At 48.8% G+C, this 17784-nt stretch overlaps 1 protein-coding gene and 1 non-coding gene across 2 annotated transcripts in view; one reads left to right on the forward strand and one right to left on the reverse strand.

Moving 5' to 3' along the window:
* The window catches only part of DLGAP3 (DLG associated protein 3), a 56260-nt gene extending 39444 nt beyond the window's left edge, over window positions 1–16816 (forward strand). Inside the window, exons 9-12 of the mRNA XM_029948974.1 lie at window positions 13340–13824; window positions 14766–14857; window positions 15089–15232; window positions 15946–16816. Coding sequence (XP_029804834.1) covers window positions 13340–13824; window positions 14766–14857; window positions 15089–15232; window positions 15946–16164 — 940 coding nt within the window. The 3' untranslated portion in view covers window positions 16165–16816. The remainder of the gene's footprint in view (window positions 1–13339; window positions 13825–14765; window positions 14858–15088; window positions 15233–15945) is intronic.
* Window positions 2983–3055, reverse strand: TRNAK-CUU. Its single transcript has one exon. It is a non-coding gene; the product is annotated as a tRNA-Lys (tRNA).
* Window positions 16817–17784: the final 968 nt, after the last annotated feature.

Below are 17784 nucleotides of genomic sequence, written 5' to 3' on the forward strand. Positions count from 1 at the left end.
AACTGCAAGATCACAACCTGAGCCAAAGTTAGATGCTTAACCAATGGAACCAGTCAGGCGCCCCGAGCCTCAATAGTATAAATGAATTTCTCCTTCTTTTAGAAAAAGAAAAGCTTGGAGGTAGAAGTGCAGCGTCAGGATCCAGGCTTTTTGTACCTTGCTGGTCTCGCACTCTGTGCATCACCTCCATCCCTGGAGCTGAAGCTCAAGCGCTAGCCAATCCTGTCTGTATTCTGAGAAGCACCAGGGACGAAGAGAGTAGGAATGCAGTCCTTCCTTGTAAAAAAACTTTATGAAAATTACACACAACATGCTCAACTACATCACATTGGCTAAAACCTCAACATATGGTGGCATCTAGCTGCAAGGGAGGCTGTGACATGTAGTCTTAGTTGGGAAGCAATGTACAATGAGCGGGCACATTGCTGAAAATCAGGGTTCTTCTGGCTAAAGACAAAGAGAAGAATGGACATACGGAACTCTAGTGGCTTTTGTCATAATCTTGCTGTATTATTTTTGTATACATTACTGAATTTTTGAATAACTGTTCCTTTAAGATGTTTTTTGGTTTATTTTTGAAAGAGAGAGTGTGAGTAGGGGAGGGACAGAGAGAGGGGGACAGAAGATTTGAAGTGGGCTCTGTGCTGACAGCAGTGAGCACAATGTGGGGCTCAAACTCATGAACCTGAGCTCATGTCGGATGCTCAACTATCTGAGCCACCCAGGTGCCCTTACTTTAAGATTTTTATATCTATGTTCATAAGTCATATTAGATGATGATTTTGTTTTATTGTTGTTATTCAGTTCAGGCATTTAGGTTATGCCAGAGTCCTAAAATGAGTTTGGTAGCCTTATCTATGTTTCTGTTCTTTGGAACAATTTGTATAATATAGGAATTATCTATTCCTTAAAGTTTTGGTAAAGGTTGCCCATAAAACTATTTAGGCCTGATGCCTTTTGGGGATAGGAGAAACTTTTTGAACTATAGCTTTAGTTTCTTTCATGGCTGTTGATCCTTTTTCTTCTTGAGTTAATTTTGGTGACTTTGTTTTTCTAAGAAATGGGCCGTTGTACAAAAAATGATTTTTTAAGAAAAAATTTTGACATTTACTTATTTCTGAGAGAGAGAAACAGAGCATGAGTTGAGGAGGGGCAGGGGGAGAGGGAGACAGAATCTGAAGCAGGCTCCAGTCTCCAAACTGTCAGCACAGAGCTCAACATGGGGCACAAGCTGTTAGATCATGACCTGAGGTGAAGTTGGACACTTTATCAACTGAGCCACCCAGGTGCCCCAATAATGACAGTTTTAAAAACTTTTTGGCGCAAATATTTTTTGTCATAGTATTATAATTTTATGTTTTTATTTTATCTGTAGCTTATGCTCCTTCTTTTCATTGTTAATACCATATATGTATGTCTGATCTGTATTTCCTGATCAATGTTGTCTGAGGTTTGAATATTTTATCATTTTAATATATTTTGAAAGTTATATATATATTTTTAGAAGAAGTTATTTATTTATTTTTTTAAGTTTATTTATTTATTTCTGAGAGGGGTGAGCAGCAGAAAGAGAGGAAGAGAGAGAGAATCCTGAGCACAATGTGGGGCTCAAACTCACAAACCAGGAGATTGTGACCTGAGCTGAAACCAAGAGCCAGACGCTTAACCAGCTGAGTCACCCAGGGCCCCCTTGAAGTTATAGTTTATGAGTCTTTAAGAAAACTAGCTTTTGGGTTTGGTTAGCACCTTTATTGCTTCTTTCTCTTTTATCTTTAATGTTTCCTTTTTTATTTTTATTTTTACTTTTGTGTTATTATTTTTCTTTTTCCTATCTTCTGTGTCTTTTTTATAGCTTCCTGAACACTATTTCTTATTTTCTAACGTGTTTTTAAGGCTACAAATTTTCTTTTTAACGATAGTGCTATGACTGTACCTCGTAAGTTTTGAGATGCAGTATTTTTATTGTTCAGTTCTAAATAGTTTGTAGCTTTTATCATGATTCCCTTTTTCACGCAGTTCAGAAGTTGTTTTTTTGTTTTGTTTTGTTTTAGTTTCCAAATTGTTTTGTGGGGGGCTGTAGGGATCTACCTTTTCACTACTGATTCTTAAATTTGCTGCATGTGGTAATACTATGCAACCTGTATATTTTTTATTCCTTAAAATTTGTTGAGGCTTCCTCTGTCATATATATTTATTATAGATGGTCAGACTTCTAAATTACATTTTTCAAATGTTTATCTTTGATTTTTGTTTGGATTTTTTAAACAGTTCTGAGAGAGTTGTATTAAAAATTCACTCATGAGTTGCCTCACCATGGTTATGGATGTGCCATTTTTCCTGATACTTTTATTAATTTTCAGTTTAAGAGTGCTATTTAGAAGTATTCAGGCTTATGATTGTTATGTCTTCTTGGGGGTTGGCCTTTTTATCATTAAATAGGCTGCTTTTCATCCTTACTAATGTTTTCATCCTTACTAATCCTTACTAATGTTTTTTTTGCCTCGAAGTCTATTTTGCCCGATTTTATCATTATGGTTGTTTTCTTTTGGTTAATTTTCTAAAATCTCTTTTTCCAGTCTTTGATTTTCAACCTCCCTATATCCTTGTGGGGTTTTTTTAAATGTTTTTATTTATTATTGAGAGACAGAGACATAGCATAAGCATGGGAAGGGCAGAGAGAGGGGGAGACACAGAATCTGAAGCAGGCTCCGGGCTCTGTGCCTGACAGAGCTCAGAAATCACAATCCGTGAGATCATTACCTGAGCCAAAGTAGGGTGCTTAACCGACTAAGCCACCCTGGGGCCCCTATATCCTGTGTTTTAGGTCTGTTTCTTGTAAGCAGTGTGGAGCTAAAATTTAGTAGACATATTTAGTCTTTTTATAGATATCTTAATTACGTGTTTGTTTGGACTTTTTTTTATTATTTCTTTTAAAATACCTTTTCTCCACCCCCCCGCTTTTCTTTTTTAAAATAAGCTCTATGCCTAACATGGGGCTTGAACTCATGACCCTGAGATCAAGAGTCACATGCTCTACTGACTGAGCCAGCCAGGCACCCTGTCATGCTTTTTCTTTGCTTTCCTCCTCCCCTACTTTTCTGCCTTCTATTGAACTGATCAAATTCACTTTATTTGTCTTTTTCCTTGTACTGGTTTGGAAGTTTACATTTTAGTAGTGATTTTCCTCAAATTTTTAGCAAGTATACTTAATTTCATATTTTTCTAATAAAGTCTGAAATTAACAAGTATTTCTACCCTTCGTGGGCAAACACCAAGGAGCTTGGAACACCTTAATTACCTTCTTAACTCCATCTTCCCATCATCCATGTTGTATTTGTCTAGTATTTTGTCTGTACCTCCTTAAACTCTGCTAATCAGTTGTTCTTATATCTTTCATGGCCTAACAGTTTCGATTTATAAGCATATTTTATAACACTGTTCACTGTTCACTGTTACTTGTTACTGCCTACTCCTTCCTCCTGGGTTCAGTGTTTTCTCTGCTGAGGTACAGCTTGAGCTCGGGACCAGTTTTAGAGTCCATGTCTGTGCTTGAAGTTTCTGTATTTCTGTGAAATACACGCAACAACACGGCAACTCACACCCACACACAAAACAGATTTCCAGGCCTGAAGCATGACCTGCGTTTTCTAGTCCACGTTTGTAAGTGAAAAAAAACCAAAAAACAAAAAAACCCTTTGTGGCTGCTGGCTTGGTGCACGGGGTCTCCTTCCAGCTCCCAGGATGCACAGGTTTGGGGGTTTTCCTCTCTTCCTCCCTGAGCATTACCATCTAGCCTCTAGCATATGTATGGCCCACTATTCCTGTGGCTCACTTGGCTTAGATTCCCTCTCACTTCTTAGGTTTTGAATTCTCTTTTTGTCTCTAGTACCTGATGATTTCTCTCTTTCTGTTTTCAAGCTTGGCACTAGAGCAGAAACACCGTTTGACTTTATTTTATCCAGCATTTCTATGTGTTTCAGGGTGTGTGTGAGTGGGAACTTTTTAAGTCAGTTCAGTCCACCGTATCGATCAATTGTCTAGACTAGGCAGACAGCAGCAGATACAGAGAGAAGTGGACCGATTTGAGAAGCGTTTTGGAGCGAAGTCACAGAAGGGCAGGGACAGGCTGAGGGGAGGTCTTTCTTGTTCTTGTGTGGGTATTTGTGAGGTCTTGGCGGGGTGAGCTGGGGATGGGGAGATGGTGTTGGATAGATGTCTAAAGGTCTGAAATGCCTGGGACAGGTGATCATGCTGGGAATCCAAGGGGGTGACAGGTGGGGAGAGAAGAAATCTGGCGCATCTCTCTGGCCAGGCTCCCTTGCTTGTCTGCTGCAGGCATCCTTAGTTATCCACCTGCACTGTCCTTTCTGTCCCTTATGTCCCTGGCACTTTAAGTCTGACTTACCACACACCATGCCCCAAATGGTACATAAAAGTGAGCCATGACTACCAGCAGCCCTGCCAGGCAGACATCCAGGAACCCCCCGCACCTACTGCCGCTCCATTTTCTTGGACTCTCTTGCCCTTACTCCTGTCTCACTGGTCCCAGTATCTGTTGTCTCTCTCTGCACGTTGGTTTTAGAAATTTCCAGCAAAGAAAGGTCTCTCCTCTTCTAACTTTCAGTGTGTTCCCTGCCAGCCTGTTGGGTGAAGAGTTCAGGTTTATTGCCCCTTAAACCTGTTGTCAGTGGGTTTTTCCGGTTGCCCATCTTGAGTGGTGACTTGGCTTAGGACTACACAAGGACGGGTGGGTGTGGGTGCTTCTTCAGTTCCATCTCCACTGCACCCCCCGCCACCCAAGATTCATTTGTCCACAGATATTCATTAGACCCCTATTGTTTGTCAAGTACTATGCTGGGCACTGAGGATACAAAGGTAAGTGGAACCAGACAGCCCGTGCCCTGGGAAGCATCCTGCCAGGTTACTCTAAGAAGCTCATAAATGACATAGAAATACAGCTGTGGTGGTACCATAAAGAAGTATTTGCACAGTGAGAGTGTATCGTAATGAGCTTTGACCTAGTCAGGGGTTTGTTATGGCTTCCCTGAGGCAGAGATCTCAATGAATGGTTAACACAATTTAACTAGGTGAAAGTGGGAGGTAGGAGTGTTCTAGGCAGAAGGAGCAGCATGTGCTAAGGCCCTGTGGCGGGAGGGAGCATGCTTAAGAAACAGTTACCAGCGCTGTTTTAGGGCATCCTACAGCACCTGTCTACCAAGACCCAGCATGTTCTGGGCCAGGATAAAAGAATGCATCGAGGCACCTGGGTGGCTCAGTTGGTTAAGCATCCAACTTCAGCTCAGGTCACGATCTCATGGTTCACGAGTTTGAGCCCCATGATGGGCTTGCTGCTGTCAGTCCACAGAGCCCTATTCCGATCCTTTGTCTTCTTCTCTCTCTGTCCTTCCCCTACTCATGCTCTGTCTCAAAAATAAAAATAAACATAAAAAAGAAGAATGTATCACATGACCTTGCTAAATGTTAAAAGACTGTTCTTGGGGCCCTCTAAGAACATAGAAACCAGGGGCGCCTGGGAGGCTCCGTCGGTTAAGCGTCCGGCCTTAGCTCAGGTCATGATCTCGTGGTTTGTGGGTTTGAGCCCCGCGTCGGGCTCTGTGCTGACAGCAAGCTCAGAGTCTGGAGCCTGCTTCAGATTCTGGATCTCTCTCTCTCTCTCTGACCCTCCCCTGCTCGCAATGTCTCTCTCTGTCTCTCAAAACTAAATAAAAAGCATTTTAAAAAGTTAAAAGAAAAAAGAACATAGAAACCGTATGATTTTTGTTTCAAACTCTAACAGTGGGAATCCCCTCATATTTTTTACCAATAGATCCTTCCTATTAAGAGCTTATCTTAAATTTCAGATTTAGCAAAAACAAAACAAAATAAACAAAAGTCGCCAGAATGCTCCATTAAATCTAGTTGTCAGATACACAATGAAGTTTTAATATAAGCAGTTCCCCCAAATTACATGAGATATACTAAAAAATTACCTGTTATTTATTTGAAATTCAAGTTCAACAGGGACTCCTGTATCTTATCTAACAACCCTACTTATAACAGTTGTGCCCAAACAAGGCCACCTGGAGAAATCTATGGAGGAAGATCACCCCTTCCCCTCCCCGCTTCCTTAGCATCATGGTAATTTCTGGCTTTGGGACCCTGGGAATGGCATGTACTGAAAGAATAGAAGCCCCTTGAGTCCCAGGAAGGAAGCTTCTATTCTCATGAATTTGTACTCCCAGAACAGTCGTGCAAAAGCAATGCAGTGCTGATCACAAGCCCTGGATGTGGAACACACGCCCTCCATTCCTCAGTCTTCAGCTCCTCTTCTTAAATCTCCCACCCTGGCCCCACCTCGGTGTTACTCTCACAGCCCCCAGGCTGGGGTGGTGGACTCAGGGCCCCTGATCCATGATGTGTGTAAGCCCTTAGCTGCTTCCTCAGAGAGGGAGCTAGTACAAAGGGTGTACCTTGCTGAAATGTCACTGCCCTTCCTCCCTCCCTGCCCGGTTCCCTCCTCACACCCCCGCCAGCCTGCTGCTAAATACTCCTGGCAAAACCTCTTGACAAGTCCTGAAAGCAGAGCATTCCTTGGACGCTGGGTCTCTTGGGATAAACCAGTTTCTTCCAAGAGCCCTTTGTGTTATCCCTTAGAGAATCACGGTAGAAATGTCTCCCTGAAGTAACCATGTAACAACTTCCAGAAGCATCAGGAATGTGATCATTGTCACCCCGAAGAGCTCGAGGGGGGAGGCTCCCTCAACCTTGTTAAAAAAGCTTGGGGAGAAAATATTGTGACAGGCATTGTTAAGAATTAGTGATGATTCACAACTGAAGCCCGTTTCTATCCTGTGTTTACAGCTATTGGTGAGACCACAGCAAATACTGCCAAGTGCAGAATTAAATAGGGACATAAGCCCTGGACTGAAAATTCATCTGTTAAAGTTAGGATTAGGTTTGGCTGTGAGTTCCAGAAAAACCCCAGTATGACAGAGGTTTATTTCTCTCTTGCTTAGAAGTCTAGAGAGAGATTAGGTTGAGAACTGGTAGGTGCTGTGCAGTGTCCGGACCCAGGCTGCTTCTATCTCATTACTTCTCCATCCTTAGCACTTCCGTCTCATATTCCCATATGGCTGCTTGAGTACAGCCATCACATCTGCATTCCAGTCAGTAGGGAGGAGGAAGGAACAAAGAAGGGCACATTTTTCTTTTAAGAACATTTCCTGGAAGTTGTGCATTCCCCTTCTGCTTATATCCTGTGAGCTAGACCTTAGTTATGTGCTCTCCCTAGCTGCAAGGGAGACTGGTAAGAGAATCATTATTCAAAATGGCCATGTGCCCAGCTTAAAATTGTGGGATTCTATTACTAAGGAAGAAAGGGAGAATGGATATTGGGGGATGATTAGTGGTCTCTACCATCCTTCCTTCCAACCGACCAACCCACCCACCCGCCATCCAACCGACCAACCGACCATTCAGCCAACATTTATGTGAGGAATGGCTCTATTTATAAGGGAGACAGAAATGCAAATAACTAACTATAATTCAATGTGCTTTGGAGTATAAAAGAGGTTTTATTCAGAATGCTGTGTGAGAACAGATGGAAGTGATCAGCAGCAATCACAATAATTAATAACTACAATCCCTCGCTGCGTTCTCGGTGCTACATTCCCATGATTGTACTTGTCCAGCTCCCTTTCTTTTCAGCGAGAGCTACAAACCTCCCCAGGCAATAGCTGACACAATGGGCAGGCCAGGTGCCCTTCTAAGTTCGTTACATATGTTATCTCATGAGAAGTCCTGTGATCATCCTCACTGATTGACGAGGAAACTGAGGCACAAACCGCAGGGCTGAGTTTTGGATCCCGGCAGTCTGGCTCCAGGGTGCATGTGCCTAACCATTTTGCTGGGCTGCCTCCCCCTTAAGCTGCTCATTCTCATTTCTTCCCCACCCCCTGCCCCCAAATCTCCAGCAGACAACCTCCCCACTCACTTCATTGTAATGATAGGGGTCCTCTGGTGGGACCTCCCTCCACTTCCAGACCGGCCTCCACCTACTCGCATCCTTCCTTCCTCTGCCCTCAGTCCTGCCTGAGGTTAGGGCACCCCTCTTCCTGATGGAAGCTGCCCCTGTCCCGCAGTCCTGGGGAGGCAGTGGGGTGTACGGCTGTTAAGAGCTGGTCTCCATGGCCAGACTGGACTAAAGTGATAACTGCCTGATCTTTAAAACATTTTGTTATCACCCAGAGACCCCAACTTTATTTCCTTTTTTATTTGCTCTCCTCTTCTCCCTTCCTCTTTCTTTCCTTCTACATTAACCCCATGCCTTCAGGTAACATGTTAATAACTGGCATCATTTCTTGTTCTTCCCACAGTAATAATCATGAACACACACATATTTATGGGTTCTTTCTTACTTCTTTAAAAAATGGGATGTTGTTACACACATTGTTTTTCTCAATATCATTTCATGAAAACTCTTCTAAGTCATCTGTGATAAATTCCATTGTATAAATACCCCAAAACTGATTCAGCCATTCCCCCTAGGAATGGGCACTGTTTCTACTTTTATCCCTACTAACAATGCTTCAATAAACATCCTTAACCATAAAAAAATAAATAAATAAAATAAAAATATTTAAAAATCTTTTTTATTTTTGAGAGAGAGATGGAGAGAGAGCATGACTGTGGGGAGGAGCAGAGAGAGAGAGAGAGGGAGACACAGAATCCGAAGCAGGCTCCAGGCTCTGAGCTGTCAGCACAGAGCCCAACACGGGGCTCGAACTCATGAACTGCGAGATCATGACCTCAGCCAAAGCTGGATGCTTAACCAACTGAGCCACCCAGGTGGCCTGATAGCTGTCTGATCTTAAGAGGCCACTTGGCCTCTTTAAGCCTTGGTGTTCTCATCTGTAAGTAGGGGTGATACTGACATTCTTACCATGAGACTGTTTTTGAGGATTTAGCATGTTTTTATGCAAAATGCTAAGTCTAGCACATACTAAGTGCTCAAAGGATGTTAATTATTATTTATCCCCCTTATGTTTGGTCCTTTGACTACTGCTTCTTTCCCCTCCAATCAGTTTTTCTTTACAGGTTACAGATTGTTGCTGTAATCAATTATCACAGATTTAGCAGCATCAAATAATACATTGACTTTTTAAAAAGTATTTATTTATTTATTTATTGGGGCGGGGGAGTGTGCATGTGAGTAGGAGGGGAGGGCAGAGAGAGAGGGTGACAGAATCGCAAGCAGGCTTCTCGCTGTCAGTGCAGAGCCCAATGCAGGGCTCAAACTCATGAACCGTGAAACCATGGCCTGAACCGAAATCAAGAGTCGGACGCTTAACCAACTGAGCCACCCAGTGCCCCAATACGTTTTTATTATGCTACGTCTCCAGGGGTCAGAGGCCTGAACTGTTTCCCTAGGCTAACATCAAGCCATTGGCAGGACTGATGACTCCTGGAGGCTCTGGGAAAAACCTGTTGGGTCACTGTTTTCTGGTTTATAGTGGTTATCCACATTCCTTGCCGTGTAGCCCACTTCTGTCTTCAGAGCCACAGTGGCAGGTTGGGTCCCCACACTACATTGCTCCAGTCTTGATCCTATCATCCTGTCTCCTGTGATTCTGACACTCCTGTCTCCCTCTTTCACTTATGAGGACCTGTGTGACTCAGTTGGACACACCTGTATAATCCAGACTCTTCTCATCTCAAGATCCTTAATATAACCATATCCACAAAGTCCTTTTTCCGCATGGAACGTAACCTATTCCTGGAACGGAGCTAGGATGTGGACCCCTTTTGACCATTATTTTACTTCCCCTGTAGTTTCTCTCCTCTCGAGATATGGCATGGGAGAACCATCCTAAACAAAACATTCCTCTCTTCCCTTCCCCCCAGCTTTATTGAGATACAACTGAAAATTACCAAAATATCCCTCCCTTAAAGGTGTACTGTTTCCTCTTTTCCTCCTTTCTCAACCAACGTTTTTGAAAGAATTACCTTGCCTAGTTTCCTCCACCTCCTGACAGCCCTCTGTCACCTGCACCAGCCCCCGTACCCCACCAAACTGACTCTTGCCCTGGTCGCCAGAGGCTTCCATGTTGCCAAATCAATGGACACCTTGAATTCTCAACTGGCTGTATTTTCCATGTCAGCTGCTCATTCCTTCTTGAGACACTTCTGTCTCCTCTCTGCCTTTAGGTGACTTTTCCCTGGTTTTCTTCCTCTTTCTCTGTGGCTTAGATGCCTCTGGAGCTACACTGTCTCCATCCATCCCTGACATGTCCATGTTTCCCAGGGCTTTGCATCTCTGTTCCAGTGTTCTTTTCTTGGGTGATCATGTCCCACACTGCTGGTTTTATTCTCTATTTTTATTTTTTAATTTTTTTTGAGATTTTATTATTTCTTTAAGTGATTATTCATTTTTTTTGAGAGAGAGAGAGAGAGAGAGAGAGAGAGAGAGAGAGAGAGACAGAGTGTGACTTGGGGGTGGAGGAGAGAGAGAGGGAGACACAGTCTGAAGCAGGCTCCAGGCTCTGAGCTGTTACCACAGAGCCTGACACAGAGCTCACACTCACAAACCGTGAGATCCTGGCCTGAGCCAAAGTCGGACGTTTAACCGACAGCCACCCAGGTGCCCCTAAAAGATTTTATTCTTAAGTCATCTCTACATCCAACATGGGGCTTGAACCTACCCCAGATCAAGAGCCACACGCTCCACTGACTGAGCCAGCCAGTCACTGGAGGTTTTAACTGCTGGTTTTAAATACCACTTGCACAAGGTTGGCTGACTCCTGCTGAAACTGCCACTTTCTGGCCCCCTGCTGGGAGTATTGAGGAAAGACTGTGCTTCTAGTAATCTTATAAGCTCTTTAACTTTTTTGGTCTACCTCGAGGTAGACCTGGTGAATAGGCCTCACCGAGGTAGCCTGGGGCCCTTAACATATGCTTCTGTTTTAGACCATGTGGCCTGTTTCCATCAAGACAGAATGTGATCTTCTCAGGATCCCCTCAGAGGTGAAAGGCAGCACATCAGTGGTGCTGAAGGACAGATCCGTGTTTCATGAGTGTGCCAAGGAGGCAAACAGGGAAAGCGCCACCTTTACCTGTGTGGTTTCCAACTGCTGGGGCTCTGAGGGAGCAAAGGCTAACGGGAGCTCAGAGGCACGGAAATGTTCAAGGTGGAGCTAAAGTGCATCCCAACAGTTCAGTGAAACACACAAGACTGTCGCCTGTAACAGAGAACAATTTTAACTGAACCGGGGCAGGGTGGGGGGCTGTCTCCAAATGCAAGAAGGCTGCTGAGGATGGTCTTGGGGGCAATCAGGAGACTCACAGAGGAAAAGATGACTTGAGTAGGGAGTGGACAGGGAGGAATGGAGGAGGAGGGGGAGAAAGACCATTTCAGAAAGGCTTAGAGTCCGGGCCAGCATAATCTACTTGGGGAACAAGGAGAATGCAGGGCGGCGGTGAGGTTGGAGAGGAGGACTGCTTCCAGACTAGATGCCAGCACTGGGGAAATGCCAGCAGAGGAAACTTTAACTTTGTGTTGTTGACAATGGGGAGCTATGGAAGAGTTTTGGGCGTGGGAATGAGCTGGACAGAGGTCAGCTTTAGGAAGACTGACTGCTCCAGTCCTGGGAGGGAATGTTGGGCCTCTGATCTGAATATATGCAAGGTATAATTTTTGAGAGAGGAAGTGCCTTGGTGATTATTGGTCTAGTCTTATCATTTTATATAGGATATATGTGTGCATGTATGCTTATCTATAATCATATATATTGTATGATATGTTTTACCCACACACCAGATGGAGGGTGAGTAACTGCCCAAAGGCACACAGCAACAAAGCCAGCATTAGAACTCAGATCTGATTCCTCATTTAGTGCTTTCCTTTGGTGCTGTGCTGAGTGGAGGTGGAAGTGTCTTAAAAGGAGGCTGGTCCAGTATCAAGGCAGAGAGTGACAGAAACCTTGACTGGGGCAGGACTGGGGCAGGACGGGGCAGATGCCAGGGTGAAGACCATGTGGGAGGCAGTGCGGATATGTTCTTGCTTTCTCTGTCTCTCTGGGTGGGGGTTGGGACATAGGGCTTGTTGGAGACTGCACATGAGTGCATCTCTCTTTCCTGGGTCCTGCAGCATCCTTCTGGGCCTGGTTTCTATGGCAACAGGCTCCCAGTAGGCAGCCCGCCAGCTGGAGGGAAGCAGGCAGGCAAGGCAGGCAGGGAGAGGAGGCCTGGGCAGCAAGAGGAAGGCTGAAGTTGTGGGGGTTGGAGGAGACGCCTGAGAAGCTTGAGGGGTCCCTTGAGCTGGCCCCCCATGTTCCTCTTTCTTCAGACTGTAATGGGGTGGAGGTAGCTGAGGACACATAGGTTTTTCTTTTTGGTCTCAACATTTCCAGACATCAAACTTCTGTTCACCTCTCCCTACCACCCCCACATCTCCTGACTCCCGCTTCTTCGAGCACCGTGTGACCCCAGCTCCATACACTTCAGAGGCCACTGACTTCATAGGAAAGAACTCTGAACTGAGGGGAGTGAAACAGAACAAGGCCAACTGACTTTTTGCTCTGCAGAGGATTTGCATATTAACTTAAAGACAAGAAATTTCCAGGCCCTATGTCATTCCTGCCAACAACTTAATTATTCAACTCCACTGCCATGGCTGGCTGTGTCTGGCCAGGCTCTGGGCCGAGCCGTGGGGCTCCCTAGAGAAGTCCTTTCAGCCGCAGGCTCCCCCCACCCTCCGGCCGCGCCAAGGCAGTCCTTCCTGGTGTTCTAGCAGCTGGTGTGTTGGGAAGTGCTTGGGCTGTGGAGCCAGCAGCCCTGGGTCTGAATCCTGGCTCAGCTGCTTTGTAGCTGGGTGACCAATGGCCTCTCTGGGCCTTAGTTTACTCGTTTCTGAAGGGCTGAAGACAAACCCATGCAGTTGGTGTAAACTAGCAAAGGCATACTGTTTGTCAAAATGCTGAAATACTTCTGTGTTCATTGGTAAAGAGACACCACCCTGGCCCTCTCTCACCCTGCTGCTCTGCCCCACAATCCAGCTTCTGCAAGGCCATGCTCTAAGCCCTTTGGGTGTGTCCATACCTATTGCATCTTTTCTGCCTAGTGAGTACAGATTGTTAAATATTCTGAATACCACCCCTGTCCAGGGCAGTGCAACAGGAATTCTGTACCCACTTGCAAGGACTGGTATAGTTCAAGGTTGTGGATTAGCATCCATCATGTTGTAGGTTTCTTTTCTCGGTTTCTTTTCCTTTTGGCCTGGGGTGGGGGTGAGGATGGCGATGAGACCGGGCAGGGGCAGGATGACAACCACCTCTCTCACCAGGCGGGCAAGGTTCAAGCGCTCCAACAGTGTGACGGCGGGTGTGCAAGCAGACCTGGAGCTGGAGGGCCTGGCCGGCCTGGCCACAGTGGCCACAGAAGACAAGGCCCTGCAGTTCGGACGCTCCTTCCAGAGGCACGCTTCTGAGCCCCAGCCCGGGCCCCGGGCCCCCACCTACTCAGTCTTCCGCACGGTCCACACGCAGGGCCAGTGGGCCTACCGCGAGGGCTACCCACTGCCGTATGAGCCGCCGGCCACCGATGGGTCGCCAGGCCCTGCCCCTGCCCCCACCCCCGGCCCCGGGTCCAGCCGTCGTGACTCTTGGATGGAGCGCGGCTCACATAGCCTCCCCGACTCAGGCCGCACGTCCCCCTGCCCGCGGGATGGCGAGTGGTTCATCAAGATGCTGAGGGCGGAGGTGGAGAAGCTGGAGCACTGGTGCCAGCAGATGGAGCGCGAGGCGGAGGACTATGAGCTGCCGGAAGAGAGTGAGTGGGGGATCCTGTGTGCACGAAGGGATCACAGCTGGGGGTGGGCAGAGAGCAGTGGAACAGGGGAGCCCTCTAATTGCACTTGAGTGTGCCTCCATGAGGACCTGGACCCCCATAGGTCTCCCCTTGGCAGCATGGCATGCTGGGAAGGAAGTAGGGAGCAGCTTCAGAGGCAGAGATTGAGGTCAGACAGGGAAAATGACCAGGTGAAAGGGCTGGGCCTCTTAGGAGATGGCTGCCAGTCCAGGTCACCTAGGCCATGGGGATCAAGGGGACTCTGTTCCCATTTGGGCTGAGGTAGGAGTACACATCTGATCCAGGGAGTTGACCATACTTTGAGGCAGAGGGCAAGGCAGTGCATAATCTTAGATCACTATCTGAGGAGTAGGTGAAGGAGACACAGCCCTGGACTGAGGGAGGCCATGGCCCTTCCCTGCAAATCCACCTGAGGGGAGACACAGTCATACGTCAGAATCCCTAAATGTATGGCATAGTGAGTAAGAAGACAAGAGTCATGCACATGAAATTTTCCATAATTCTTAATCAGCCAAGGAGTCCTATACTGATGAATGACAAAACTCTGCCAGTGGGTGGTCATTGAGCTAGTGCCTGGGGAAGCCTAAAGGGCCAGGTTGGGCTGGTTTCCATCCATTCCATGATAAGGGAGGATATGGGAGGGAAGAGAGACACAGAAAGATAGGTGCTTAAGAAATGGAGGTTGTATGAAGGAAGAAACTGGTATATGAGGACACAGCTATGCTGGTGAAGTGGGGCAGGAGCTGCTTGTTAGGAATTAGAGGATAGGATGGGGAGGGGACTGAGGAGACACAGACAGGGAGTGCTGGATAAGGGAAGGTTGAGTCATTCAGGGCAGACATCTTGGAGGCCAGGAACAGAGAGACATCCGGCCCTTTCCCGAATCTCCTTCTGCTCTCCAGTCCTGGAGAAGATCCGCAGTGCCGTGGGCAGTACACAACTTCTCCTGTCCCAGAAAGTTCAGCAGTTCTTCCGGCTGTGTCAGCAAAGCATGGTGAGTGCCCGTGGGCTAGAGCCTACCAGGTGTGCCTTTGCCCGGAGGTGAGACCAGGTGCTTGTGCTCAACAGGGAGAGAGGCCTGGGCTCTTTCTTGTCTCCCTGTCTCTCCCCCACCCCACTCTTCCAGGTTGAGCTTCCTGACAGGGTGGACGGGGCTTTCTCTGGTCCTTGCTGGGATGCAGATCTTCCTGACTGGCTGCCTCTCCTCTGTCTCTCTCCACTGAAGGACCCCACTGCGTTCCCTGTGCCCACCTTCCAGGACCTGGCGGGTTTTTGGGACCTCCTGCAGCTCTCTATCGAGGATGTGACCCTCAAGTTCCTGGAGCTACAGCAACTTAAGGCCAACAGCTGGAAACTCCTGGAGCCTAAGGTAGTGGGAGAGTCCCTTCAAGCCAAGCAGACAGACTCTGGAAAATGCCCTTCCGCAGAGAGACCTGTTGCGGGAGGAGGTGGGAAAGCAGAGGACATTCATGTGGAGCAAAGGCAGTCCTGGGCAGGTGATGGTGACCATCTTCTTTCAGTATGACCTCACTCTTGGTCACTGCCATCTGCTTGGCCCTGTGCTCATGACTGCCCTAGTGGCCAGAGCTCCGAGGTGGCTGCAGCCTTCTGGAACCAGCTGTAGTTTGAAGCAGCAAAACTAGAGCTTCCAGAATAGTGGAATTCCAGACTGCCCTTAGCTTGGACCTAGGCACAGAGAGGCCCGTCAGCCCTCACCTCACTAGACGTTGTCTGTGATGCCGCCCAGATGCCTAGTAGCGAACCCCCATTTCCTTGCACGAGTCAGGGCAGCTGCATTCCTCCCGACTGGGTGCATCTCTCCCACTTCCCACCGTCCCGGAAGGGGCGAGCATTCTGATGCGAGTAGTCGCGAACGGCGACACCAGGGGGCGCCCGGATTCATAATTTTTAATGAAAAGTGGCTTTTGACCTTGCCGCAAGCACCTCGGGGCTTCTGGGCCGTTGTCGGTGGCGGCTTCGCGCGGGAGCTGCGCGGAGTCAGTCCCTCGGCGGCGGGGGGCGTGAGCTGGGGATCGGGGGACCCCGACCTCCAGACTCAGCCGCCGCCCCCTCTCCCGGCAGGAGGAGAAGAAGGTCCCTCCGCCGATACCAAAGAAGCCCTCGCGGGGCCGGGGCGTGCCGGTGAAGGAGCGCTCCCTGGACTCGGTGGACCGGCAGCGGCAGGAAGCGCGCAAGCGGCTCCTGGCGGCCAAGCGCGCCGCCTCCTTCCGCCACAGCTCGGCCACCGAAAGCGCCGACAGCATCGAGATCTACATCCCGGAGGCCCAGACCAGGCTGTGACCGGCCCGGCCCGCCCAGCCCGGGCCCGCGGTTTTCTACCCGTACTGTACACCCAGCGTCGAGGTCACTGTGAACGCGGGCAGCCCCGTGCGCCCGCCCCGCCGGCACCGCACGCCCCGGCCCCTCCTGCCCGTCACACTCTCGTGGGTTTTTTACCTTCCTGACCCCACGCGAAGGCGCCCGGGCTGGGCTGGGGGCCGTGCCTCTCCGCCCTGCGCCCCCACTTGGACCCCCTTCCTCCTGGTCCGACGCTTCGTCCCCACCTCCTCCCTACGGGCACCATCTCTGCCATTACTTCCCCCCACGGGCCAGGCCGGGCCGGGTCCCCCATCTGGGCTCTGCGTCCCCCCACTTCTCCCCCCACCCCGCGGGGCTGGGCTTCGTGGGGATCAAGCTTCGTGGCTTTTTATGAAGAATCCCGAACCCCACCTAGGAGCCTGCCCCACCCTCCCAGGGGGCTCCACCCTCAGCCCTCAGCCCACCGGGCCCAGGGACCACAGTGGCTGGACCAACCCAGGACCAGGGCGCCTGGGCCTCTCCCCTTACCCAGCTGCTGGGGAGGGGAGACGGGGCTTCCCCTCACCACACCTGTGGCTGTTCCCACATCCCCTTGAGTATCCCAGGAAAAATAAAACGGCAGAACTGCACTCGAGCCGGCTGCTCTCTCCAGAAGGAGCTACTTCTGCCCCGTGTACGGGAGCCAGGGGTGGTCGGAAGCGGGGGGGGGGGGGGGGGGGGGGGGGGGGGGGGGGGGGGGGGGGGGGGGGGGGGGGGGGGGGGAGGCCGGGAGCCGCTCTTTTGATTTGGGGAGAGCCCGGTAGCCTGAGCCAGCTGGGGCAAAGGGGATTCGGCCCTCTGGTGGCCGCCGAAGGATCTGAGCCCGGCGGCGGTGGAGAGGGGAGGGTTTCCTCTTCACTCCTCCTCCTAGTTCAGTCCATTTCTCTGCCTCTCAGTGCTCCCAGGGTTCACTCCACCAACAGGGCAGCCCAGAGCCCAAAGCCTGGCTCACCTGTGGCCGGGGCTCAACGGTGTGCTGTTACTGTTAGACATGGATGGATACTGGTTTCCCTTTCCCTAAGGGTCCAGTGTTCCCTCTGCTCCACTCACCACTAGTGATCAGCAGCAGAAACACTGTTCAATTTCGTGTTGTCACATTTTTCTGATGGGCACTTTGGTGGGGGACAGAGGGAGACAAAAGAACTTTCCTAGGAAGCTAAGTAGCAACCCAGACCTGGCAGTGATGGCTAATGTTTAGGGGATGTTTGCTCTGGGTCAGGCAGGGGGAGAGTGCTTTACATGGATGGAGCTCATCCTTACCACAAGTGAGAGAGCTGAAGCTCCGAAGAAGTTCAGTGACCTGTCCAAAGTCACAGGCAGGGCTCAGAGTGGTGGACCCAGGTCTGACTAAGGCCAAACCATGAGCTTTTAGCTCTACAGCTTTCCCAGTCCAGAAAGGGTTTGATGGCAGGCTCCCCGCCCCCCCCCCCCCCCAGTCTGGCAAAACCCTTCTGGTCCTTGGGGTTGATGTCACCCTGAGGCAGGAAGAAGAGCCATCCAAGTCTCTGACTGCCTTTCTGGGCCACATTGGACTAGTCACTTCTCATTCATTTATTTAGCAGA

The sequence above is a fragment of the Suricata suricatta genome, chromosome 8, assembly GCF_006229205.1.
Source record: "Suricata suricatta isolate VVHF042 chromosome 8, meerkat_22Aug2017_6uvM2_HiC, whole genome shotgun sequence".
NCBI classification, from domain to species: Eukaryota; Metazoa; Chordata; class Mammalia; order Carnivora; family Herpestidae; genus Suricata; species Suricata suricatta.